The sequence below is a fragment of the Eucyclogobius newberryi genome, unplaced genomic scaffold (assembly GCF_026437365.1).
Source record: "Eucyclogobius newberryi isolate DKJ021-1_F unplaced genomic scaffold, fEucNew1.0.hap1 SCAF_11, whole genome shotgun sequence".
Classification (NCBI taxonomy): domain Eukaryota; kingdom Metazoa; phylum Chordata; class Actinopteri; order Gobiiformes; family Gobiidae; genus Eucyclogobius; species Eucyclogobius newberryi.
Window position 1 is genome coordinate 19,782,569 of NW_027315735.1, and position 24,384 is coordinate 19,806,952.

General features: G+C 40.4%; 4 protein-coding genes across 4 annotated transcripts; 1 reads left to right on the forward strand and 3 right to left on the reverse strand.

The window, feature by feature from the left end:
• Positions 1-2,345: 2,345 nt before the first annotated feature.
• map1lc3cl (microtubule-associated protein 1 light chain 3 gamma, like) lies at positions 2,346-3,588 on the reverse strand. The gene is made up of 4 exons (XM_072433363.1): positions 3,408-3,588; positions 3,273-3,328; positions 3,068-3,174; positions 2,346-2,909 (listed from the first exon to the last, which is right to left on the reverse strand). Exons 1-4 carry the CDS (start codon positions 3,463-3,465, stop codon positions 2,723-2,725), a joined length of 408 nt encoding a protein of 135 aa, XP_072289464.1. The 5' UTR covers positions 3,466-3,588; the 3' UTR covers positions 2,346-2,722.
• Positions 3,589-5,587: 1,999 nt separating this feature from the next.
• On the forward strand, positions 5,588-14,554 carry LOC140352085 (uncharacterized). The gene is made up of 4 exons (XM_072437677.1): positions 5,588-5,882; positions 10,342-10,549; positions 11,055-11,252; positions 11,336-14,554. Exons 1-4 carry the CDS (start codon positions 5,685-5,687, stop codon positions 13,747-13,749), a joined length of 3,018 nt encoding a protein of 1,005 aa, XP_072293778.1. The 5' UTR covers positions 5,588-5,684; the 3' UTR covers positions 13,750-14,554.
• A 34-nt stretch (positions 14,555-14,588) lies between these two features.
• On the reverse strand, positions 14,589-15,926 carry ttc9c (tetratricopeptide repeat domain 9C). The gene is made up of 4 exons (XM_072437678.1): positions 15,881-15,926; positions 15,542-15,808; positions 15,050-15,232; positions 14,589-14,953 (listed from the first exon to the last, which is right to left on the reverse strand). Exons 1-4 carry the CDS (start codon positions 15,915-15,917, stop codon positions 14,850-14,852), a joined length of 591 nt encoding a protein of 196 aa, XP_072293779.1. The 5' UTR covers positions 15,918-15,926; the 3' UTR covers positions 14,589-14,849.
• A 3,663-nt stretch (positions 15,927-19,589) lies between these two features.
• Positions 19,590-23,845, reverse strand: LOC140352118 (high affinity choline transporter 1-like). The gene is made up of 8 exons (XM_072437679.1): positions 23,610-23,845; positions 22,043-22,156; positions 21,812-21,967; positions 21,568-21,716; positions 21,348-21,491; positions 20,504-20,657; positions 20,191-20,408; positions 19,590-20,109 (listed from the first exon to the last, which is right to left on the reverse strand). The coding sequence occupies exons 1-8, from the start codon at positions 23,779-23,781 to the stop codon at positions 19,615-19,617; spliced, it is 1,602 nt and encodes a 533-aa protein (XP_072293780.1). The 5' UTR covers positions 23,782-23,845; the 3' UTR covers positions 19,590-19,614.
• Positions 23,846-24,384: the final 539 nt, after the last annotated feature.

Genomic DNA, 24,384 nt, shown 5'->3' on the forward strand with positions numbered 1-24,384 from the left:
TTAGAGAGAATGTGGAAGTGGAAATCAAAACGGCTTGAATTGTTTTATCTACGTATATTTTTGTATTTCCCTACGGTTAACTTCTACTCTTTCCAAATGTTTCTTTTTTTTGTTGAGAAATAAACATAATTATCTATTGTATTTCGTCTGGCCACGTAAGTCGTCATCACCAAATGAGTCACACCAAATGAGTCAATCTTGGAAACAAAAAGCCTTGTTAGTGAAAACATGTGGGAAACTGAATCATAATGGCCCGGCACTATACTGCCATCTGTTGGTCAATTATAACTAGCTTCGTTTAATTTGATCCTGAAGCACTGGGACGTCACACGAGGTCACTGAATGAGTCCTCTGAGAATACAAGACTTGCTTCTAGTACAAACCCTGTTACATCTGCTCGAGCTTATGCACTTGCTCAGCTTCCGGTGAGACCATGAAATGAGAGATTCCCCCTTTCTGACCTATTCATTATCCAATGGCAACTGCTTTTCCCTGACTTTACTCTATACTCACCAAGGCCCCACCGTCATGTTGGCAGTAATTAAGTGCAAATATTATTGTCTTTGTGTGACATTTGGCAAATATGTTTTAATTGCATGTCGGAACTTAATCTAAATGTTGACCTATTCGCAGGTCGCTTTCTTTATAACATGGTGTCTTCAGGAATGAACTGCAGATTTTCTTTCATAAGATAAAATTAAAGAAGAAAGTAACTGCACTAGTCATTACAATTTTACAAAATAATATTGCAGCCTAACAGCTTCACCATTACTGACATTTTCACAAATATGAAATGGTTAAATTAGAGACTTAAAACAACCACATTTTCATAATGGTGTTTTAATTAAGCATCATATTCAGTCACTGGCCAATATTAAATTTCAAGGCAAGACTTAAACTAATGAATTATTAAATTGGATTCATCGTTGCATTTAAATTGTGTCTATCAGTAGCACTTTCCACTTTGTCGTTCGTTTGGATCCTATATGTCACGTCTACTAGTATCTATTTGAGTACTGCATTCTGAGGACTGGGACCATCATTGCAATCTTACCAAATAATATAGCATCCTTGTCTAGAACAGGTGGCCCATAGACTATACAGCAGGGGGAACCATCAGGGACCTCTAGGACTACTTTACATTTCAACATTTTAACTCAACTATAACATTATTACTTTTTATTCATTGTGTCAATAAAATCATTATTGTCTGGCCAATAATAATAACATATGTTAAATAATAAACATAATGGTGTTCAATCAGGTTTGGTGTTGTTTTGGAGGCCACACGTTCAGAACTGGCATGGATCTTCTTATATTTCCATGAGAACTGGCCGCTCATTTGCTTCAGACTCAAAGCAGAAGTCCCTGTGTTGTTACCACTGACCAACCAGATTCTCCCTTTACAATGATTGACAGACAGAAATCAGCTCTACATTATGTACATAGCCTAATTTACATGTGGCAGCTGCCATGGTGTCGCTCTTGTTCAAGGATGATAGTAAATTAGCACAAAGGAACTGAATTGCACAGAGTGGTGTGAAGTGACCGGGTCTCCATGTGTGAGTGTCTGGACAGTTGCCTCCTGCCCTTGAACAGCAATGTCTGCTCTCTCTCTTTCTCTCTCTCTCGCTTTACATGTGCTTTCCTTTCTTTATTTCATCTTGTCTCATCATTTATCCCCTTTTCTCACTTTTTGTTCTTGTTTGGATCCTATTGGACATCTACTCAAATCTACTAGTGGCTGCACTCATTTCAGCATGTAAATGTTGAATTTAATATTATAATTATTATTACCTTTGATTAATTATGTCAATAAAATCATATTTATTAAGGCAATGATAATAAAATATGTTGGAAATAAGAAGTACTCTGGGGACTGCATTCAGGGGGCAGCACTCAGGGGACTTCATTCGGGGCTCCACTCTGTGAACTGCACTCTGGGGGCTCTTCTGTAGATCTGACCTTTGCTGTAAGTAGATTGGGTTAAGCTTAGTTAACACAGTCATGACTCCTTTATTGAGGTGCCACTTCTGACAGGTCGGTTAGGAATGAAGCACCTTTATGTTTAGAGCGCTAATTATAGGCTATTTGAATAATTGCCCAAATAATTTAACGTAATACTTTTGTACCCTGCCTAAGGCCCAAAGTCACTGGGATAAACTCCAGTCACCCGCTACCCCGAAAGGGAAAAAGTGGTAGAAAAGGAATGAATGCATTTAACTTAACTGGACTGTTAAGTCGTGTGATCTAAACTTTTCTAGTGAGTGGTCAAACTCAATTATATTTGCATGTTTTTGCCATTTTGGTGAGGTGTGAAAACAAACAAACAAACAAGCCTTGGATTAAAATTACCGTATTTTATTGTTGGCTGTTACTGAACAATGAGAACTGCAGGCTTGTCTCTGATGCAATGATTTAGTTTCACATTTTGAGGGAACATAATGGCAATCAGGACAAGAACAGTAAGTGCTATAAAGAACTGGATATTGACCCTGTTTTACAAAGTTCTTAATGGATTTAATATTGCACTGGCAGCATATCTGTGGTTTATACTCTGTATGAACCACAGTCTCCCTGTGATTTAAAACCATGTAAACAGTCCACTTTAAAACTGACAGAGCCAAGGTGAGGGCGGCTCATGTGCAGTTGAGGACAGCAGCAATCGCAGCTTGGTTTGTCCCAGTTTGGGCCAGTTTGGTTTTCTGAGTTCTGAAGGTCCTCAGCATTGCCGCTCTGGTGTCTGAGGAGCTCCGAAGACTTCTTGCGAGGCGTAGGTGATGTAAAGGAAACCGTCCAGATCACTGTAGTGGGAGTAAATCTCACCCATGCTCGATGACATATATGACATGCTCTTCTCTGCCACCAAAAGAAACAGGGCCTGTGTCGACTCCAGATCAATTTTATTTCTAGGAATAAAAAGGGAACACATAAGACAAGCTGCAGTGACTCATATCTTCAGGAACATAATGCAAATGCGACAGTAGGATGGGAGATGCTGAGGAGGCGTTTGACTAAAAATGGTCTAATTAAAATAGCTTTGTGTGAGCAGAACATACTTCCATACCTGAGTAGACAGAGGAACTGACCCAACGTGAATTCAAAGGGAACCAGGAATTTTGTCTTGTCCAAAAGAGGAAGAGATTTTTCACGGACGTAACGCTCAACAATTACCTACAGAAGCAAAATACACACAATTGTAAAGCGACTTACCAACTTGTATTGTCCATATATTCCATAGTGATAATAAAATGATAGTAAACTGCACTCACGGGCAACTTGTTTGGGAATTTAGTTCGGATATTGCACACTTCATCTTTTCTTGTGGCTGCAGAAGAGAATTGATTACTTTGTTATTGATGATGACAAATGAAGTTCAGTGAATAAAGTAAATCTTGAACACTCACCAAGGCATTTTCTCTGTTTGAAAGGCATCATCTCCATGGATTTTTCAAAAGGAGCCATCTTTTTTTGTTCCTTTTTCAGGCAGCTTGACCCGAAGCGATGGAGGTGGCGATGGTCTTACCCAGGCTGACACTTAAGTCCCCTCGGGTGGAAGTTGGTAAACTCCAATGAGCTGCCTGGAGGACCACAGTTTTATAGGAGAGAAGGGAGGAGTTGAAATGTGACACCAACAAACAAAAGCACACTCCTTGTCCCTGAGAAGAGTCTGGATGCTCTGTCCCTGTTCTTTGGCCTCATTTTACCGGTTTAAACCAGATTTACATGCACTCGCTATCCACAGAAGCCCTTTCTCATCCTCTTGTGACATTGTTGTGATAATCAAGTACAAATCCAAGACTGTGTTGAGGCCAAGCATAGGCTCCAAGTGTAATTAGGGCAGCCCAATTTGTGATTCAAAACAAAAGAACAACAATGCATAATTTGTCAACTTCAGGTCTAAAAATCTGACATCTCAGATAAAGCTGTCATCATTACTTTTATTCATTCCCAAAGGAAAATCCTTTTTTAGCAGACATGCAGCTGACCAGCAGAAGGTGAGTAAAAGTAAGAAACAAAAAATAAATTATATTAATATAAAAAATATCAACAACCAATGCCATTAGGAAAGTTGGGGCGACAATCAAGACATATTTTATTAGCAGGGCTATAAAAAAAAAAGTAAAGTAAGCCTAAAAAAAAAGTCCAGTTGGAGCTGGTCTCACTTACGTGTACAACAGGTGAGACTCTGCATCACAAAGCGAGAGTAGGATTGGTTGTCAAACTTTGACATATATCATCAAAAACATTGCACCTTAAATATTAATTTAATTAAAGCAGGAAAGAAGCTTCAAGTCTTGGGTAACAAATAATCTTACCAAACTACCTTAATCTGTTATTGATCATTAATCAAAGTTATTGATCCCCAATACAGGTTTATATTGTTGTTTTACAAATGTTATTGAAATATTAATGAAATGCATGTACAGATTTGCATTTAAATTCACTCAATTCAGGAAATGTGTTTATTTGAATTAAAATCAAACCAAAAATGTATCACATTTGTTCATGTTTTTGTTCACTATTTTGTTACCTAACATTCTTTCTTGCGATATATTTTTCAATACATTCGTTTTTGAGCAATTCATATGGATGTAAAATAAAGAAACAACCAACCCCAGTCTCCCCTAAACATCAGTTGCACAGAAAAATAAAATCAAAAATCAACTACACCAATAAAAAAGCATACATAACATACATAATGTAAAGCCTACAACATAAAATATAGTACCTTCAAAACAGAGGCCTAAATATGTAAAATTTTACAAAAGAAAACATGTTTTAGAGATACTTCATCGTATCTTATAGGCTTAGACTAGTAATATGCCCCCAAAAATGTGGCTTTTCTGGCTTGTCCTCTCCATCTGGATAAAGTGAATGGTCAGAACGGCTCCTGTGACACTGAAGGCAACATGTCGCCCTCTAGTGGTTAACTAGGTGGTAAGACAGGGTTAGAATAAGGGCCATGCACCTGTCACTGTTGCACCATGAACAGTTTGAATGACAACCAGCTTCAACTGAAACATTCAACATATTGTAATCTGTGCAACCAGTCACATAAATGTTGTTTAAACTCGCCTATTTCTGTGCATGAAAACATTAGCTTTATTTAGGCTTTAAGTGATTATGCTACAAGAACTGCCCTGCTTTTAAAATGCTATTGCGCGCACCAACAGCTGACTTTTCCAACAGAGTCCGCGCGTGGTTATTTGAACGATAATGTCGTTTATTACACAGTCTTAAAACATGAACAGTCCGTTTGAAAAACTTCTCTGTCCAATGAGAGCACGGCTTTGGCGCAGTGGCTCCTCCCCCCTCCGCAGCCTGCTCCACATGTGACGCTACGGTTCCTCTAGAGTCTATTGCATTGTCTCATTTGGTACGAAGTGTCCGCACCGGCATCACGCGCGCACTTCACGCACTTCACGCACGCGCATTCTCACGGTTCAGACCATCGACTGCGTCAGGTGCGGGCGCAGCGGGCCCCACGGCGGTGCTGCTCGGCGGGTCGATGCTCTGCGGCTGCTGCATGGCACGTCGGTCATGCTGAGTCTCCGTGTTCCCTGCTGCTTCTTCCACTGGGCCGTCGTGGGGATGAGACGGTGTCGGGCTCGCGCTGCTCCGTCCGCCACCGGAGCCTAGTCCCCGACACAGAAGTGGCGCTTGTGGGCTCGAGCCGGAGGATGGCGGGGCGCAGAGGCTGTGTGAACTCCCTGTGGTCGGGCTCGGAGCGCGTCCGCATCGGGGAGCGACTCAAGGCGACGCTGGCGGGGGTGCTGGAGCTGGAGCTGCTCCGGTGCAAACAGCTGGAGGTCGTGGACGCGGCGCTGGACAACGGTCGGACCTCGGAGCGGAGCTGTGTGACATCCCGCGGGCAACAGGTCAGTGAGAGCCCTACGCCATTTCAACATGAAGTGTGTATGAGGGGAAAGGGCGCCAGGTGAGCTGCCCAAGAAGCCCCTGCGCCAGTGGGCACCATGGTGGGCACCATGCACGCGCGTTTCAGCTCCTGCTCCGACTGTAAAAAAGTGACACTTCATGGACCCCCAGTCTGTCTGCTTGGCTCAGTGCCCTGCTCAAGGGCACAGAGACAGTGTAGCCTAAGGGCCTGGTATTAATAGACACTCACACCCCTCTAACTGGACGCTGTTGTGTTCTGGCTGTGGTGGTCCAAGAGCTCATCAGCGAAAGGTCACTTTGTGAGCTGTTTGTATTCACATCACACTCTGTGACAGTAACAGTATGAACGGTCTCTCTGTGGAATAACCTTTTTAACTTCCCCTCCATTTCTATCCCAAAGGTTATGTGTGAACTGTCCCACACATAACCAACCTTTTTGTTTTCCCAGTGTTGCCCTGAAACTGATACCCTGGTCTCTTTTTGTTAGGAGAATGTGGAGAATGTAGGTTGACATGTAATACAGAAGGGCAGGACGTGAGCAGGTAACATCCTCAAACAGGGATGCTGATCCAACCACAGAGGAACTCGGATGTCACAAATGCATCTTAACTGGAAAAAGGCTACATGTTTTTATAACTAGTGTGCGATAACGTCAAAAACATTATTGTACTACATTATAATATATTTAATCACGTGTAATGTATCAATCTCAAATTGAACAGCTGGATGGGCTTCAAGTACACAGCAGTATTTCAAATTAAAGCTCATGTTATTTTATTTGATCATGTATTTGAAAAGGATCAACCCTTCTCCCTCATTATGGGACTCCAATGGAACACTAATTGCATCATTGCACTACACATTTGGCCTAGTTCTACAGAACCAAATGGAATTCACAGAGTGTTTATTGAATTGAATATGTGACTAGAACCCCAACAGTACATGCAGCTGATAAAAATACTCCATTACTCTTGATAGTTATGGTGGTTATGGAGGAGGATCTGGAGGAAACTTGATTTGAGGTTAGAGATTTGTACCAGCTAGACTTGTAACTTCTCTTTTTATACTATTGCAAAGTAAAAGCAATGCCCACACTGTGGGAAGAAAAGTTAAAATAGGAATAATCTTCCTAGTTGAGACTGGATTTATGCTGCCATCTGACAAGCTAAAGTTTGGAAGTGCAGCTCATGTCCTCACCACCCACCTAAACACAACTTAGCAGTGCATCCCCCGCGGCGCTGAGATATCCTGTGGCATTGCTCATTCTCACTTCTGGGGAGCTGACGGTCTGGAAACATGCCCTCGGAGCTGTTCGGCCCCCGCAGCACAAACATAAATGACATTTACTCGGGTGAAGACGAGCTTTTCAGACAATATTGACTACAACTGACACTTTGTAGCTGCTGAGGAGAGTCACAAGGCCAAAACAGGTCTTAGTGCAGTGGCTCCCAAACTTACCACACCAAAGAAAATCATTGGCTTTCTGAGTACCACTATCTAAACCAGGTCTATAATAGAGCTATTTTAGGTTTATTTTTGGGCTGAACTAGGTCTAAATGTTGACTGCATCATTGTCACAATAGCCAAAATAGAACAAAAATGTCATAAATTGTTTACCCTAAATTAGACAAACACATAACCTGAATAGTTGTCTGAGCACCACCAGAAGGAGCTTACCACCAGTGGTACAGGTACCATAATTTGAGAAACACTGCCCTTGCAGTTGAGATGAGACTAAAGCTAAATCATGTTGTTATTTGCCTATTGTATTTTGGAAGGTCGGGTGTGCCATGTGATTCAACTCTGTCACTGAATTAAATACAAATCCACATTTTATGATCAGAGTTTTGCTGTTTTTAATTTTCCAAACCCACCGATACTGTTATCAGCTCTTTTACTGTTATGGGTTGGTTCAAGGATGTGTTCAGAGTTTCTACTGACTATTTATTGTTGTCTCAGAATGTCTTGTAAATTTTAAACTTTCATAAATGTAGTTCTATTCTATTGGTAGTTGAATCACATCTTAACTTAACATAACAGTTTTGTGGCATGTTATTTGTGCTTTAAGGAAGAACTGTCTCTGATTTGGTATTTTGATATTGGGTATTGGCAGATAGGACTAGACTTGAATCCAAAGTATACTGAAAGTGAAAAAGCTACATTGATGCATCTCTAATTTTCAGTAAACACGTCAAGGCTAATATTATACCAGTTGCCACCAAGTGAACACCGTGTTCTAAAATAGCAAGCTGACCAAGGAAATGTGTGATAGAAAATCCACAGAGTGTGTGCATTCAAATGACCCTTATAGTCTTTTGCTCCTCTTACCTCAGGTTCTGTAATGCTTATACTTTCATTTGCTGTGGTCCACCTGAATATTTGCAATCTGCTTGAAGAGCTGCAGAGCTGCATGGTTTGTTTTGTTATGCATGCATAATTCATGAATAATAAATGGTGTTCAGAACAAGTGTGTTCCTTTGTGCAGCAAACTCCTTCCTACACAATATTCTGACAAATGTGTTCTGCCTCAAAATGGCCTTCAGTGCAATTTGTTTTGCGATAATGACATAATACAGTCAATTGGAGTAGGTGTACGGCTGCAGAGTGAACACACTAACATTATTATCCAATCGACCCATACATTTCCTACATGTTGTACCAATGAGGCTGCAGTTGCCTCTTCAAATGGACTTGTATCATGTTTCATAGTGGGCAAACCCCCTGCCATTTGTCTGGCCATCGCCTATGATTTGATCTTGAACTGGTTTCTGTGTAACGCTAAACCTTAAGCCCAAGAGCGTGTATCTGTGAAGGTTATCCTGGTGAGTTGGTTGAAGCGGAACAGTATATAGCACTAAAAAAGGTTTTGAAGGATTTGAGGGAATAGAAATATGGCCTTATTTATAGTTTAACATTTGGTAAACGTATTTCAAATATGTGGTCCTATGTTGCGTGGCTGCAATCTTGGCCTCTGGGACTTTGAATAATGTACTTTATAACCAAGTCAGTGGTTAAAACAAACAAGGATTTTCACACACAATTGAAAGACAATTTAGTTAGATCATGAAAAGGGTTTATTCCTGTTAGAACGGACTGAACAAGCAACCGTTCACTTGAATCCTGTATCTTCTTTAATAGTTTGTGTAACTAGTGCGTGTGTGTGGGTGGGTAGAGATGCGAGGGAGAGTTGAAGCCAGCAGCTGTAGCCATGGTGAGTAGGGGGTGGTAAGCTTGAGGGATAGTATAGGAAGGGGGTGGGGGGATTATTTGACCAACAGGAGAGTTTTAAAGGAGCGTGGGGGTGCTGGGGTCTTGTTAGATGCCCTTCTCGCTCACCCGGCAACCACGCACCCATCAGACCTCTCTTTCTCCCACCGTCTTCACTTTTTCTTGCAGCATGAGTCACTTCGTTCGGTTTTTTTGGTCCCTTTTCTCTTGTTTCGGGCACCCACTCATCCATGTCTCAGATTGACTACAGCTAATGCATGCAAGAGAATGTGGACAGAGTAGTGAAGGGACATAGGTCACAAGCGGAACGTTTTATTACTACTGCAAAGTGATATCGCAGTTAAAAACTATGGTGCACAAACCCTTATACTGCAAATACTACGGCTAAAATAACTGGACTCCAGATAACGAGTACTCGTTTACAAAATGTGATACTGATTAATATGATATGATGGACTATGATTCTCAAGCCTTTGGCAATCTAATGACTTCATTGATTAACTAAAACAAATAAATGCCATATTATTCCGCAATTAATACATTATTATTCATATTTTAATTTATTTTATTTATAGTAAAATATACAGACAATACATATTTGATTGTCCCTTTTCCTAGTCTCAAACTTTCTCTTCTTTGGGCCTGTCCTGTCTGAGTACACCCCCGTCCCTTCTGCTGTTTCAAGCTGCTCTTTGTTGCGTCATCTGTCGTCTTCCTTTATCCCCCCCTCCCTCTCCTGTCGCCCCAGTGGTGACTCACTACCTGTATTGTTTTCTCAGCAACAAGAGGATTGATCAGTGCCACTCACAGTGCGGCTGTTGTCTGGGCTTGATCAGCCCTATTCGGGGGGGTGGGGGGGGCTCTTGGCTGCCGTCCTAAGCATTTGGAGAGAGATAATTACAAGGGGGGTTGCGCTCCATCCTGGCCCAGTTAATCTAGGAAATGGAGGCACTTTGCTTACCTAAAGGAATCAGATATGTGGTTCACATAAATGAGGAGTGACATCATCCGAGTGTATGTAGTTTAATTCATCATTACATGTTTAGATATAAACTTTTACTGGTAAACTTTGACATGAACGAGTACATTGTCTTGAACATATGTATTGAACATTGAGTCACATATTTCTTATTACAATAATGTACCAAGATGTGTCTATTATCTTCTTAAGCATGTGGTGATGTCATCTAATGTAAGGTTGTTTATTCACAGGCTACATCTCCGCCAGATATCACTGCATCTCTGGCCCAAAGCAGCCCAGGGGAGACTGCAGATGGAGCAGTCCACACCTCTGCAGGCTGTGGGGGCCACTCACGCTGGTCTACTCTATCCTGGGACGCCTCCTCTGACCTGCTCTCTCCCCCCACGACTGACCCCATTAGCACGGCCCACATGGACAGTGACTCCAGACCTAGTTCAGGTAAATACCACACCCAAGCAATACAGTGGGCAGCATGTTGACACCTCGGCCTTGTGTAAGAGAGAAGTCCTATTAAACATTAACCATGGTCTTTTTGGCCTTGTGTTTGTTCTGGGACTTGGCGCTGACACATTTAGTTCACACTAATCTCAAACATGCCAAACTCTTACACTGTAGTCATTCCAATGAAATAGACTTATGTTTAGCAAAAGAGCTAAATATCGATGTCACAATTATTTGTACACATTTTTTATATTTAAGTCTACCTGCTTTAAAGGGTAAATCAAAACAATTAGGTCTTGGTATAACTTCATTAAAGTCTATAAAGTAAAATAAATTATTTTATTAAATCTGTGATTTTAAAAATGTGCATATTACTGCGGTGCAATTTTAGGTGAAAATGTGAAACTTATTGTTGGGCATTTAAATAATGTATTGACATTTTATTTTATACACCTACATTAAATTACAAAATTAAAATTCACTTGAAGCTATTTTCTCTTAGGGTTTTACTCTGTGAGTGGCAGTTCTCTGTCGGACTCTTGCTACTCGGTTTCTAGTGAAGTGGCTCATGGACAGGCACCAGCCAGACCCCAGAAGCTGTGGGACCAGTGCCCCCTGCCTGACAGCACTGACACCTTGTGGGCAGATGGAGTACAGCACCACATTGAAGCCGAGGGCCACGAACAAGCAGAAGATACAGGTGAGGAGAAAAAAAAATCAACACATTTTTAGAAATGAGGGTTATAGCACTAACCATGTAAGCCATATCTTTTTGTGTCACAGGACCAAATTATCTCGAAGCAAGTGGTTTAAGCTTTCTGTCTGACCTCTGCTCCGGATACAGCAACTCCATAATTCCTTCCATTCTTCATCGGCTCTCTCCACCTTCACCTTCAGCACTGATCGATCTAAAATCTCAACTGGACCCACGCTACTGTGCAGACCTAGTGTCACGAAGGACCAAAGAGGTGTACCCTTTTCCCAGCCCACTGCATGCCGTGGCTCTTCAAAGTCCTCTCTTTACCACACAGGAAGTTACTCAAGCCACTCCTAGTGCTGAAAATCTCCAATCTGAAGACATCATTCAGCCCCAAAACTTCAGTGCTCACTCTCTCCTTGTTCAACCAACCACTCCAAACCAGATTTCCTTCACCCAGTTAGAGCAGTACATTAATCGTCTGGCTCGGCAGTACCACACCCGTGGGTCTGTGTCCACCACTGATCTGAGCTCGTGTGGTTCTGTCTCACTTAGGGGTGTTTGCACATCTGGAAAAGGCCATGGGTCCACTCAGTCTCTTTCTGCCTTTGAGAGTCCAAGCACACCATGTGCCCTTGGTGGCAGCATCACGCCTTGCAAGTCTCAGCTGGGGAACTCTGCCAGAGTGAGTTTAATCACCACTGGGAAAAAAGCAACAAGAAACTCCATAAATCTGGGTAATTTGCCCTCTGCCACTGGAGAGGATTTGAGCATAAACTTGCATCTTAATTTAAATTTGAACCTCAATCCTGGTTTAAATTCGAGCCGGAGTCTTGCGGACACCCCAAAATCAGGAAGCTGTGGAGCACTGAGAAGTGAGCTTGCCTCTGCCTCATCCCTGTTCTCCACACCTGCTCCAGCACTTAGACCACGACCTCGGATCTCCACCTGCCCCTCCAGCTTGAGCCATCGCAGCTCTTTAGAAGTTGCACCCTCATTTGGGTCAGGTCATTTTTGTCGATCATTGGACTTTAGTAGTAGTGTCCCAGAGCACCTGTCAGTGCATGGGTCCAATTCAGGATCAGCTCCTAGCTCCCAGCGAAACAGCTTTAATCGAGAATCCAGTCCTAATCTTGATGACTTTCCTATGGTGGAGGAGATTTCCCGCCTCTCTGGCCTGTCTACAGATGTTGTAGTGGGACTGATGGAGCAAGGGGTGGAGCTGGATATTGATTGCTTTGATGTAGAGACACCAGGAAACATGAGGGGTCATGGTAAAAGCCACCTGGTGACTCAAAGTGACCAGTCTCATGACTACACAAGAGAAATGGCTACACAGAGACCAATCCAGTTGTCTTTAAGCGTTACACATTCACCTCAGTCTCAGAGCAGTATCACTCCTCCTCTTTCACACACCAGCAGCCCTATACATCCGTACCAATCCAATTACATGCCTACTCCACACCACCACCCACATTACTACCCACATGACCTCCCCTCATCCACCGCTTCTTCCCCTGCCTCTCGTCCAACCCCAAGGGCCAGATCACCTCCGCATCCTCTACAACCTTCTCCTATGGGAGCCACTCCACTCTCAGTTTTTCGCAGAGATGCCCCATTTCAATGTTCCCTTCCCCGCACAAACACAAGGAGCTCTGTAGTGGATCATTGTGGCATTCCGCCTCGAGGAGGATCCCTTCGGCAGAGTGGAGGAGGAGGATGGAACAGAGACGAGAAACAGGCCCTTTACAGAGGGAAGCATGCCTCACACAAGCTAATCAGAGCAGCCACTGTCAGCAGCTATGCCAAAAGAGAGGACTTCAGCTCAGTTTGGGCTGAGGAAAAAGCTATTGAACGAGGTGTTCAAATTCCCAAAAAGAACGCCACAAAATTGTGGGGTCGATTTGAGGGGCGTCTCTTTGGAAGGGACCCGGAAAGTGAGCAGGAGGAGAAAGACCGAGCTGAGTATGGCTTTGGATGGAGGAGGAACACTGGTGGAAGCTATAAGAGGGAACCAGACAAGGATTTATTTTGGATGAATGAACCCAAAGGAGAGTGCTCCCCCATGTTCTCCAAGAGAAGGGGGAGAGAGGAAGGAGAAAGGCGCAGCTCCAGTCTCAGGCTTTCCAGAAGATCCCTCTTCAGGAGTGAGTCCCAGGGTCTGCTTGTGTCCCGGCACCACGATGAGCCTGTAAAGCGCAGCCTTTGGGTTTCTTCCTTAGATGTGGGACAGGGGTTGATGAGGAAGGATGAAGGGGTCAGACTACTGCGAAAGAGGGAAGACAAGGGCCTGTCCTCAACTGCCAGCCTCTTTAACCTGTCTCACTCTGAGAGTCTAGAGGGCAGCTGTCAGTCCATGTCCCCCCTGTCCTCGCCTTCATTCTCTCCATCCCCACCCAGGAGAACACTACAACGTTCCCGTTCACTACGAGATTTGGGGAAGAGAGTGTTTGGCTCCATGAGGTCCCTGAGTCTTAAGCGAAAACCATCTAAAAAGTAAAATTTGTAATATGACTTGTGTTTTTATACATACTAAATATTCAAAGCAGTAAAAGTATAAATCTCCCTTACATTTTACAAACATCTGCCTCTACAGCAGAAGAGTGCTGTGCTTCAAAATGTTACCAAAGTAACTGAACAAAAGTAGTGCTTGATTTCCATAATGTATGTAAATTTTCAGATGCGGGGGTCCACCTCCTGCCTGCTTATCTCCATGGAGATAAGAATGCTATGCCTGTAATGTTCCCCAGTACTGCATCAAATATGTATCTATTTTCATGAAGTCAAGCAGGTGTCACCACCAGGCCAAATTACAGTACAGATCACTCTAAGAATGCATGCTTTTTCTGGATTTAAATACATGTTCAATGCCATACTGTGGAACATTTCAGGCAAAGCAATAACATCTCCATGGAGAGAAGCAGGTGTCAGAGCCTATACCAGAAAAGTTACACTTTTCATCTTTAACAATAGTACTTTGTAAATTAATCAATGAACTATTACAAAAAGATAATTGTACTTCATAAGTAAACTATTGGTATTAAGGTGATTGTGAACACACATTTTGCATGCTGCTTTCTTGTTCATTGCTTCTTCTGTAGTTTAAATTAAAATATTAATTTATCTTGTAATGGCAATATTGCCTCTGGAGTACAATCATATTGGCCAGACAATGTCCAAACCAAGCAAATACTCTTTAATTTTATATTGTACTCAGGACTTCTATTAAATGTAAAAGATGATATATTATGTTGTGACATTACTAACAAATACAATGTAAACAATAAACTTGTATTTAAACTGCATTGTTTGAATCATTTAAGTGTGTGAAACTAAGAATTAGTCGTAATAAAATATTTTTAATTGATAACTCAATATACATTTTACAGCACTGTGTAAAACATCACACAGCAGAGTGTCTGTACACACACAAAAATTCAGAACCATCTTCAAACTGATACTAAATGTACAGAGTGTCTGTACAGTTTATAGTCTGCTGAATTTGGTCTGTCCCAAACAGAAGTGTCTATTGTTTTAGCAAACCAGGCAAACTTAATCCCCACTCTAATATTTGTGGTCAACTCCGTCTCCAGAGCTACTCTAGATTCTGGGCGAAAACATCCCACGATACAGGGCCTTCTCTCTCGCCAACTCCTGGTTCAGCTTCTCCTCGGCTTTTTGGAGGTACTTCTTTACATTTACATCTAAAACAAAGTGATGGTTCATGTGTTAGGTATTGTCAAACATACTTTACTAGACATTGTCTCCTAAAAATCAAAGCAAAAGCAAATGCAGATTACCATTAGGCTGTACTTTGAAGGCCCGTGTGAGATACATTTTTGCCATTCGAGCATCTCCCAGCTCCAGCGTGGCCACTCCCGCTCTGTACAGAGCCTTCACATTATGTGGTTGCCACCGTAAAACACGTAAGCTATAGTCCTGAACACGAGCATAATTAACACTCTCTTTTAGCAGCAAACAAGCTGAAAGAAACACAAAAAAGAAAATTGACAACTAAATAAATATATAGTTGTTAATGACACAAATGTCTCAGGCCATATAAGAAAGTGTAAATACACACTTAACAGTGACAGGTTTAAAGTTCTAATCAGCTGGCGAGGAAAAGAAGGCCAGTTCAATAAAGGGGTTTGAATTATTAGTCGTGGAATCTGTTTTGTAAATTTTAAAAACTTTCAGACTCTTTGGGGTTAAAGACCATTTCTGACTGTAGTGGGTTAATGAAAAGCCTTCTACCACTTAGGATACAATAACAACATATTTAAAGTAGGTACCAGCTAAATTGTTGAACACGTCCACTTGTGTGTTCCTCAGAAGGCTCTCTTGTTCCGGTGAGAGAGGATATGACCCAGGTCCAAGTCCTTTTATAGATGCAAACACATCTGAGTCCAGGCCCCTGAGGATGAGCAGGGCACCGTGGTATCGTTTAATGGCTGAGCGCAGGTTTCTCTCTCTGTAAAAAGCATTGCCCTCCGTTTTCATCTGGACTGCTTGTTCCAATAAAGTCCAGTTAGATTTGCGAAGAGCTTGCCCAGAGAAAGGTGTTGCTGCAGGGCCAGGTGTTGCTGCAGGGCCAGGTGTTGCTGCAGGGCCAGGTGTTGCTGCAGGGCCAGGTGTTGCTGCAGGGCCAGGTACGCCAGCAGTCTCCATGTTCAACAACTGTAAGAAAAAAACAATGACATGTTAAACATTTAGTCCCAAGCAAATCTGCATTACAACTAACATCAATCACCGACATTGTAGTTGGGCATTGTCCAAAAAGATGACAGGGTACGCTCAAAACCACACTTTTAAAGCCACTTGGGCGAAAGTAGCAACTAACAAAAGCCCTAACGCTCACGGTAGCCAATAGTGACCATATCAGAACTTCTGAGATCGTAAAACGAGACCGGATTAATTCAGGATTCAGGAATAGTGTATAATTCAGGGTGGCTACTACTAGACTGTACTACTAGACTGGGTGCGAAAATAGACAGATTATTGTACAACCGGCGCCAGTCAAAAATCTCCTCCACTGCCACAGCTCAAGGCTCGTACATTTTATGCTGTAAAATACACGTGCAAAAACAATAGTCGTAGCTCGAACCTTCAAAGCAGTTTTTCACGCATGCATGCAGCCATACACCTGACTCTTGGAGACACACTTTCTGTTACCATGTTCTGCACGGACTTCTTCTTCTACTTCTTATTCTTCCTACTACTTCTTCTTGTAGTTTCCTGGCGGGTGGTAACCAACGTTTAGGTGTGTTTCCGCCCTCTACTGTACTGGAGTGTGGACTATCTACGTTTGTACATGATCTTATTCTTCAAATAAGCTTTAACAGTTCTATCTACTTTAAACACAAATGTCAACTTAAATTCCCCTTCTGTAATTTTCAGTATATTATTCTCCCTCTTTACATACCGTCTGTGGCCTGAATGACATGCTCCACACTCACGGTCTTGTTGGGTGTTTGTCTGCACTGACTTATAAGAGCCTCACCGCCCCATTGTAGAAGATTAAAAAATAAAAAATGGAATTACAAATCTACCAGTATACTTAGACTTTACTGGTGGAAAGTAACTGAGTACAAAGTACCATACAAAAAGTACCAAGTGCATTTTAGGCATCTGTACTTTACTTTACTTTTACTTCACTATTGTACTTTCTACTCCACTACATTTTTAACTGGACAGAAAAGTGTATTTTCTTCTTATAGTTTGAGACCTGTTTTACCACTTCATGGGGATATGTTACCTAAATGGTAACAAAAAGGTCAGGTCCTACTTTGAAACACACAAATATATGAATTAAAGTACCAAACTTTTTTTCCTTCATAGTACTTTCTGTTTCCACCCCAGAAAGTGTATTATAAAACAAGAACTTTGTGAAAAACAATCAGACCTCCGCTGTTTTATTCTAATTATTACACATTTTATCTTTTCAAACTTGTAAGAAAGAGCCATGGGAGTCACTATGTGAGAGCTGCTTTTCTTTTGTGTCTGAAAAAGCTGATCCAAAACTGTGCAAGCGGCCAACTATTTTCACGTCATCATGAACTACTCCATGAAGGAATGACTGATTACATACACAGTATGAGTTAATGACTTTAAAATTTGATCTATAACTTTAATTAAATAATGTTATAATATTTTTTAATAACTGTATATATATATATTTTAACATACATTTCAGTTACCCCACACTGAAATAGGCAAGGCAAGGCAAGTTTATTTGTAGAGCACATTTCATACACAAGGCAATTCAAAGTGCTTCACACAGCAGGAAAAATGCATTATAATCACAAGAAATTACAGAAACAGAAATACGATAAAATTAACTAAGTAAAAAAAATAAACACCTAGCCACAAAGGGTAACGTGTTTTTGGAGTCCACCTCCCTTTTAAATCAGTCCAACTGATTGTCTAAACTAATGAAATCACAAAACAATTTAAGACATAAAAGAGAAGAATGCAAGGAAAAATCCTTTCAGTCAAATGCGCAGCTAAACAAAACTGTTTTTAGCTTAGATTTGAACATTGTCAGAGTAGAGGCCTGTCTCACATCTTCAGGAAAACTGTTCCAAATACTGAGTTTAATCTTGGTCTTCACTCTTAACATACATTTTTGAAACTAAGATTGGCCCCATATCTACAAAATAGTTGTTGAATTATTTTACAATACTATCTAAACTATCCAGTTTTAGATTCTGTTACTTTGGAACCAACTGTAAATTTCTGTTTTTGCATCAATTTGCTAATACCTGATTTATAGCATTTAGTTATAAGTTGTTGTTGTTGTTGTTGTTGTTGTTGTTGATGTTGTGGTGGTGGTGTGTTTTTTAATATTGAGATTAACATGTTTTTATAATGTTTATATTCTCTCATTTTCACTTGTTCTATTTTTTATGTACTTCATATAAATATATATATATTTTTCATTTAGAACATAAAGCAACAAAAACAACAACATAAAAGAGAGAGAAGAAAATAATTTAAAAAAAAGAAAATTGAACCGGGCAGGACCAGAGAGAACACAGAACAGTAAATTAATCAACCAAGTCTCTGTTATGGCTTGAAATTTACATTGAAATGAAATGTACAATTTGCTCTGACACGTCTACTATTAAAATAAATGATTGAAAATCCTGTCGGATCTAAATGTTTGAATTGATCCTCTGAATAATATGATGAATTTATACAATATAAATTAAGTACTTATATATGTGCTTCAGGATCAATATCTTTATAAAAATCAAAATATTTAGTGTTGCTTTTTTTAAGAAACTTAAATCTAGCACCTTGTTCAACATTACTATCCTCACATTCTACTTTTGTCTTCATCAGGTAAGATAATTACTAGCCATCCTTCAAAATAGAGTATAAAACCACATTGATGAAAAGAGAGAAATTATAAATAAAGAAAAAATATAAATAAAGAAAAAAATATAAATAAAGAAAATAACTGTTATCTTGTCCACATAGAATCTAATATATTCCGCTTTCTCAGTAGAGGTCCATATTGGTGTTCATTTTAGATTCCAGTTCCCCTCAGTACCAAGCGTCGCAATCGTCCCTGTGGTTGTCTCACGGCTGTATCTATATCGCAGTATTGCATCATCTGCTCAGAATGGACCATGATTTAAAACAACTTAATTCAGTTTAAACTTTTTTTTTCTTTTTCTTTAAAAATAGAATAAAATATGGATCCAAAATTTAGCTAAAAACTAAAGTTTTTCCATCTATTTTTAAACTTTTACTTAAGCTAAAACGTGGCAGCAGTAGTTATAATTGAGTACATTTAAGTACAAATTTGCTGTACTATTTCCACCACTTTTATTTGATTTTGTGTGGGTGTGGATGTACTTTTACTTAAAGCCCATATGGCAGGTTCTCATGTTTTTCATCACTCAAATTGTAGTTTGTGAAGAAAACGTCACAACTAGAAGTTGAAAATAACAGGAAGCAGTGCTGAGTTCTACAACAGAATACTCCACCTCTGTCATCAAAAAGCACCATTCCATCAAAAATGCAACGAGAATTTACACTAAACTTACAGCTCTTTATGACAGTTCAAACAATCATTTAACAAAATATGTAATGTAATTATTTGTCAAATTATAATTATTGTATGAAATAAATGGACTTTGGCCCTTATTTACAATCTGGTTGCTAGGTAACAGTTGTGGAATTACTTATGTCACATTTGCTGCTCATGTCAAACCAGGAAGTGACATTGTCAATAATTTCTTCCGCCACTGAGAATAACTGCTATTTTTATGTCACTGTGGACAACATACTGCAGTTTTACCAAATTTAATGAGTTTTTGAAAGAATTTCTCAAATCTTCCAAACTCTATTTCATTGTTTACATTCGTGCTGTCTCTTCCTGTTGATTTGTACATTGGATATGTAGTGCTTTGTACGTTTTAACTCTGAAAGTGTCCGACTCTCCAGGGATAAGCTCTTTGTAAAAAAATATCTTTGCTATGTAGGAAAATATCAAAGTTGCAATAAATCCACCAAGCATGGAGATGGTCTGAACAGGAGCACATTGGACATAAGTGCCATCCACAATAGGGCACCCAGGGTAATAGAAGAGAGGCGATAGGCCTAGTGCTGGTTCACCACTCAGCACTTTCAATAACGCTGCTGTTACAACGCCCATGACACAGCCACAGCCGTTAGAGACCTCACAGAAGAGGACGCAGACCAGCTGAGGAAACATGATAGTGTAGGTAATGCTTGAGCCCAGTATCCAGAACATAAAAACACTGTTGCTTAAAAATGACAATGAGGTGCCCATCAAGCCCACCAACACCACAGTGATGCGTATGATCCACTGAAGCTCTCTCTCTGGCGCCTGCAGGAACACAAGGCCAACACATGATTATCACTCAATTATCAATCAGACTAGTAGTGTGGTAATGTAGTGTCCTCATACCGTTGTCCTCAAGATGTTCTTATAGATGTTGGATGTAAATATCGAGGCTGCAGACAACAGAGCGGAGTCTATGGATGACATCACGGCCGCAGCTATAGCTCCGATGCCCATAATGGAGATGAAAGATGGAGTGAGATAGTGCAGAGCAATGGGCAGCACCTGTCCTGCTTCACCACGCTCATATGGGGATGGGGAGCCGTATTCTGTCATATTCCAGTCTGAAAGCATAAGAAACATTAAATTGATAAGTTTCCAGTCTCAGTTCCATCTCTTCCACCCATTACTCTGTGAATTATGTGACTGGCTGGTTTACTTGTTGAGGCTGCAGCTGCTCCTATCAACACAGGGGGGATTCCAAGCACAAATATCATGGGGGCTGCTATGAAGCATGTGATCCTGGCTGTGGAGGATGAGGATGAAGACAGGGTCCTTTGATGAAAATCTTGATAACCCAAGTTACCAAGAGTCTAAGGGAAGAGTCAGAAGGCACGTAACACCATGCCCTGATGTACTCTACAATAGTATGTATGTATGTATGTATGTATGTATGTATGTATGTATGTATGTATGTATGTATGTATGTATGTATGTATGTATGTATGTATGTATATATATATATATATATATATATATATATATATATATATATATATGGTTGAGTGGAACAAGAACCCCTACTTTACCACTAATTGTAATCACCTGGACTCTGTTTTTTGAAAAAACAAGACATTTCTACCTCCTATGTAAACTGACTTTTGCGCTCCAGGGTTTCAAGACACTATTATATGTGACGGTTGAACCTTAAACACCCATGTCTGTTTAAGGAAGGAGCCCAGGGCATTCTGATGCTAATCAGGTACTCAGGGAGGAGGGGAACAAAAGTAAATTTACATTAGGAGGTAGATAGTCCATTACAGGGCTTTTATTTAACAAAGAGGGTATTTTTTCAAATGAAAATAAAAAATCCCTTCAACTGGAGTGCCCCCCGAAGGGCAGGGCTTACTCAGAGTAGGATAAATATCGGTGTGCCCAGACTTGATTCGCAGATTGACAATGACTCTTGGATGGGAGTCAAAACTTCTCCAGAGTCCAGATGAATACAACTGAATCTCTTTCTACAATGGAACACTTGAATGAGGGATTACACCGACATTTACCAATAATAAGAAATTATCAAGCCAAATCCACACATTCTGTTTATTCACAGACCCAGTCCAAGGGCTCTGGTAAATAAACATATATGCAGTCCTGCTGATGTCATCTGCATAAGTGCTCATCAAGACGAAAGGGACACATAACCACTGAGGAAAACAAAAAACAAATATATAAATAAAAAAAATATTTGGAGCAAGCATTGTATATCATGAGATCACCAACCAAACTGCAGAAAATGAGAATCAGCTGTATGACGTCAGTGTATGCAACACTGTACAGGCCGCCCAGGAGGGTGTAGATTATGGCAACTGCAGCTGATATCCAAATGCTCACAGAATAGGGCACATCCAAGATCACACTCATTGTTGAACCTTTAAAAACATATAAGGCATAGAGAATTAGACAAATGTACACAAAACCCTGTGATCACCAATGTGTGAAGATAGCATTGAACATTGAAACATACCTAAACTTATAAGAGTTCCTGTTACCCAGATAATGTCTGAAATCAACAGTGCTATAGACAGAACGGCACTGATCGTATTTCCATACTTCTTTTGAAATGGGTCCATCATTGTTACATACTTTCTCTCTCTCATTTTCTTTGCAAAGAAAATGCCACCTGAAAGATACAAGATTTGAGGATTAGTAAAGAATTGGATGGAAAAACCTTCTTGAATTATTGTAATGCATTTACCAATTAGAAATGATAGTGCACCGGTTACAGGCATGACTGCCCAGGTCAGTCCCATTGTTGGGGTGTAGACAGCTTCTGTTAAACCAGCGATAAAACCTCCTCCAACAAACGTGGCTGTACAAAATGTTAATATAAATAGTTAAAGTTCCCTGTGCACCATGTTAGCACACAGCTTGCTTATGATTTCTAGTTGCCACAGCAACCACTTAGCTACTTAGACTTGCCAGAGGTGTCTTAAGAGCAGGAAAACACATTAATTCTGAACAAATACCTCAGCTCATGGCATGAAGAGGCCACACATTTCTTTAGGTTGTTTTTCACTTGTCTCCTACTATTTTATTGGATCATATTAGTGTTGCCGACTTGTAACATATCTGGTGTGTTCATTTTCCTACCTGTGTGCTTCAATGACCACGCAAGTTGTATTTATTTGTTTTCTGTTAGTGATACCTGTTAACTTAGGTTTATTGTAAGTGGTCTTAGGTTTATTGTAAGTAACAATCTATATGAGGTAACAGCTGTTATATCATTGCTTTTTCTCATAAGTTTATGCCATTTCCTTAGTTTAGTTTTCCTTTACCAATATTCTTGGCTGTAACATGGATTTAATTTGCACTATTTTGCTTGTTAAAGAAAACCACACACACTTCTAAATACTAAAGTTCAATCTACTCTATGTTTGCTGGTTCATTACTGCATCCGTTATCCTGGCTTCAAAGTTGTGTCTTGGCCGAAATTAAACAACTAAGGTTGTGTATTGACTAATATAATAATGGGTGCAAAACAAAGAATATGATCAAATAGGCTAATCTCTGCAACACTTTGCACAAGTGTCAAATGAGATCTGAGCAAAGAGGAGAAACAATGTAGTCAGTTTGTACCAGACAATCTGTACCAGATATTATGATGTCTCAAGGTCTTTTAGCAGTTTCTCACAAAGCACAAAGTTTCATTCATTTACTCTTTAATTTCCCATCACAGTAGCCTTTGCGTACCTGATGTTTAATGGCTGTGGAGGAAAAATGTGTTTTTCTTTGTTTATTCCATTTTGTCCACCGTCTTATAAAGGGAGCTTTTAAGCTGCTACATGTGCTGTACATGAAAATAAAGCTGTAATCCACTTATTTCCAGTCAAAACAATCATTCTGCGAAGCAGCAGGGTCAGTTTGTACTCCAAACCCACAAACAAAAAAAATAACCCAAAAATAAAATGAATAGGGCTTTTATATGGATTTTGCCTGGACATTTTTTTCTTTATTACCTAAAACTCTTTATAGTGAATTCACCTTCAACTTTTAAAATAGAAACGTCAAAACCCAACTGAACCCAACCGATCCCTCCAGAAAGCAGCTTTACTCATTCACATAATTAATAAAGAAGATCTAGATTCAAAATGCAAATTCCTCTGTGCAGAGCTTGTTCCGACTTATAATTAGAGTAAAACAGACATCATAACACAAAACTACAGAATCAAAAGAAAAGGACACGCGCGCCTCAATAGAGTGAAAAAGTTGAGCAGCTGTTACCCAAGCTCAGTCATGATTGATTGAGTAAAATGTGCACGTACCTGTCATTGTGAAGACTCCCACGGCCAGGCTGACCCCCCTGTTCCCCAACAAGGTGTGTTCAGTCAGGTTCTCCTGGGTCCTCTCGCGCGCGCCTCTTACTGTGGCCCAGATGCCGATGCCCAGCACCAGCAGGTAGAAGACAATCACAGCCGCCAGTCCCGGGACGTTCATGTCCACACACCGTGGTCCACGCTAATGCTCACAAATACTGTCCTTATCGTTCAGGCAAGAGAAACTGATCATTCACATGCGACTAAAACAGCTGCGTCCCGGCACAGTCAGTGAATAAAGAAAAGAAAAAAGAGGAAAAGAACTGATATCTATATGTGCAAGGCTACAAGGACCTGCAGTGTTAGAGGCGTGTGCGTGAATTAGGCCTTTATAAAGAGCTGAGGTGGCGATAAGACCAGTGGCTCTCAGACAACCGCTCCAGGCGCAGAGCTGAGAGGAGAGAAGACGCGCGAATGAAAGATATGTCCTGTTAATATACAGTGAGCAAAATATATATGAGAACAGTCCGCAATTTAGCAAGTTCTCCTACTTAGATATTACAAAGGGGTCTGACATTTTCATCGTAGGTGACGGACAGAATCTTAAAAAGAAAAAGAAAAAAAGAAAATCAAAACGAAACTGTTTGAATAGTCATGTATTTGTGTGTTATTGCCACAAATACATGAAAACACATTTTTTATTAGAAAAAACAAAAAAAGGAAACTGTATAAATAATGTATTAGTGTGTTATTGCTGCAAATAAATTCACCTTATGTTAATATT

Coding starts and splice junctions, on each gene's coding strand:
- ttc9c (XM_072437678.1), bottom strand. CDS start 15,917: ATGGAGACTGCTGGCGTACCTGGCCCTGCAGCAACAC. Junction 15,809..15,880: donor ACCTGGCCCTGCAGCAACAC/CTGGCCCTGCAG, acceptor CTGCAGCAACAC/CTTTCTCTGGGCAAGCTCTT. Junction 15,233..15,541: donor CGTGTTCAACAATTTAGCTG/GTACCTACTTTA, acceptor TGTTTCTTTCAG/CTTGTTTGCTGCTAAAAGAG.
- LOC140352085 (XM_072437677.1), top strand. CDS start 5,685: ATGGCGGGGCGCAGAGGCTGTGTGAACTCCCTGTGGTCGGGCTCGGAG. Junction 5,883..10,341: donor TGACATCCCGCGGGCAACAG/GTCAGTGAGAGC, acceptor GTTTATTCACAG/GCTACATCTCCGCCAGATAT. Junction 11,253..11,335: donor CGAACAAGCAGAAGATACAG/GTGAGGAGAAAA, acceptor TTTGTGTCACAG/GACCAAATTATCTCGAAGCA.
- LOC140352118 (XM_072437679.1), bottom strand. CDS start 23,781: ATGAACGTCCCGGGACTGGCGGCTGTGATTGTCTTCTACCTGCTGGTG. Junction 22,157..23,609: donor GGGAGTCTTCACAATGACAG/GTACGTGCACAT, acceptor CATTTTGTACAG/CCACGTTTGTTGGAGGAGGT. Junction 21,492..21,567: donor TTCTCATTTTCTGCAGTTTG/GTTGGTGATCTC, acceptor TGTTTTCCTCAG/TGGTTATGTGTCCCTTTCGT.
- map1lc3cl (XM_072433363.1), bottom strand. CDS start 3,465: ATGGCTCCTTTTGAAAAATCCATGGAGATGATGCCTTTCAAACAGAGA. Junction 3,175..3,272: donor AATTCCCAAACAAGTTGCCC/GTGAGTGCAGTT, acceptor TTGCTTCTGTAG/GTAATTGTTGAGCGTTACGT. Junction 2,910..3,067: donor CAGTTCCTCTGTCTACTCAG/GTATGGAAGTAT, acceptor TTTTATTCCTAG/AAATAAAATTGATCTGGAGT.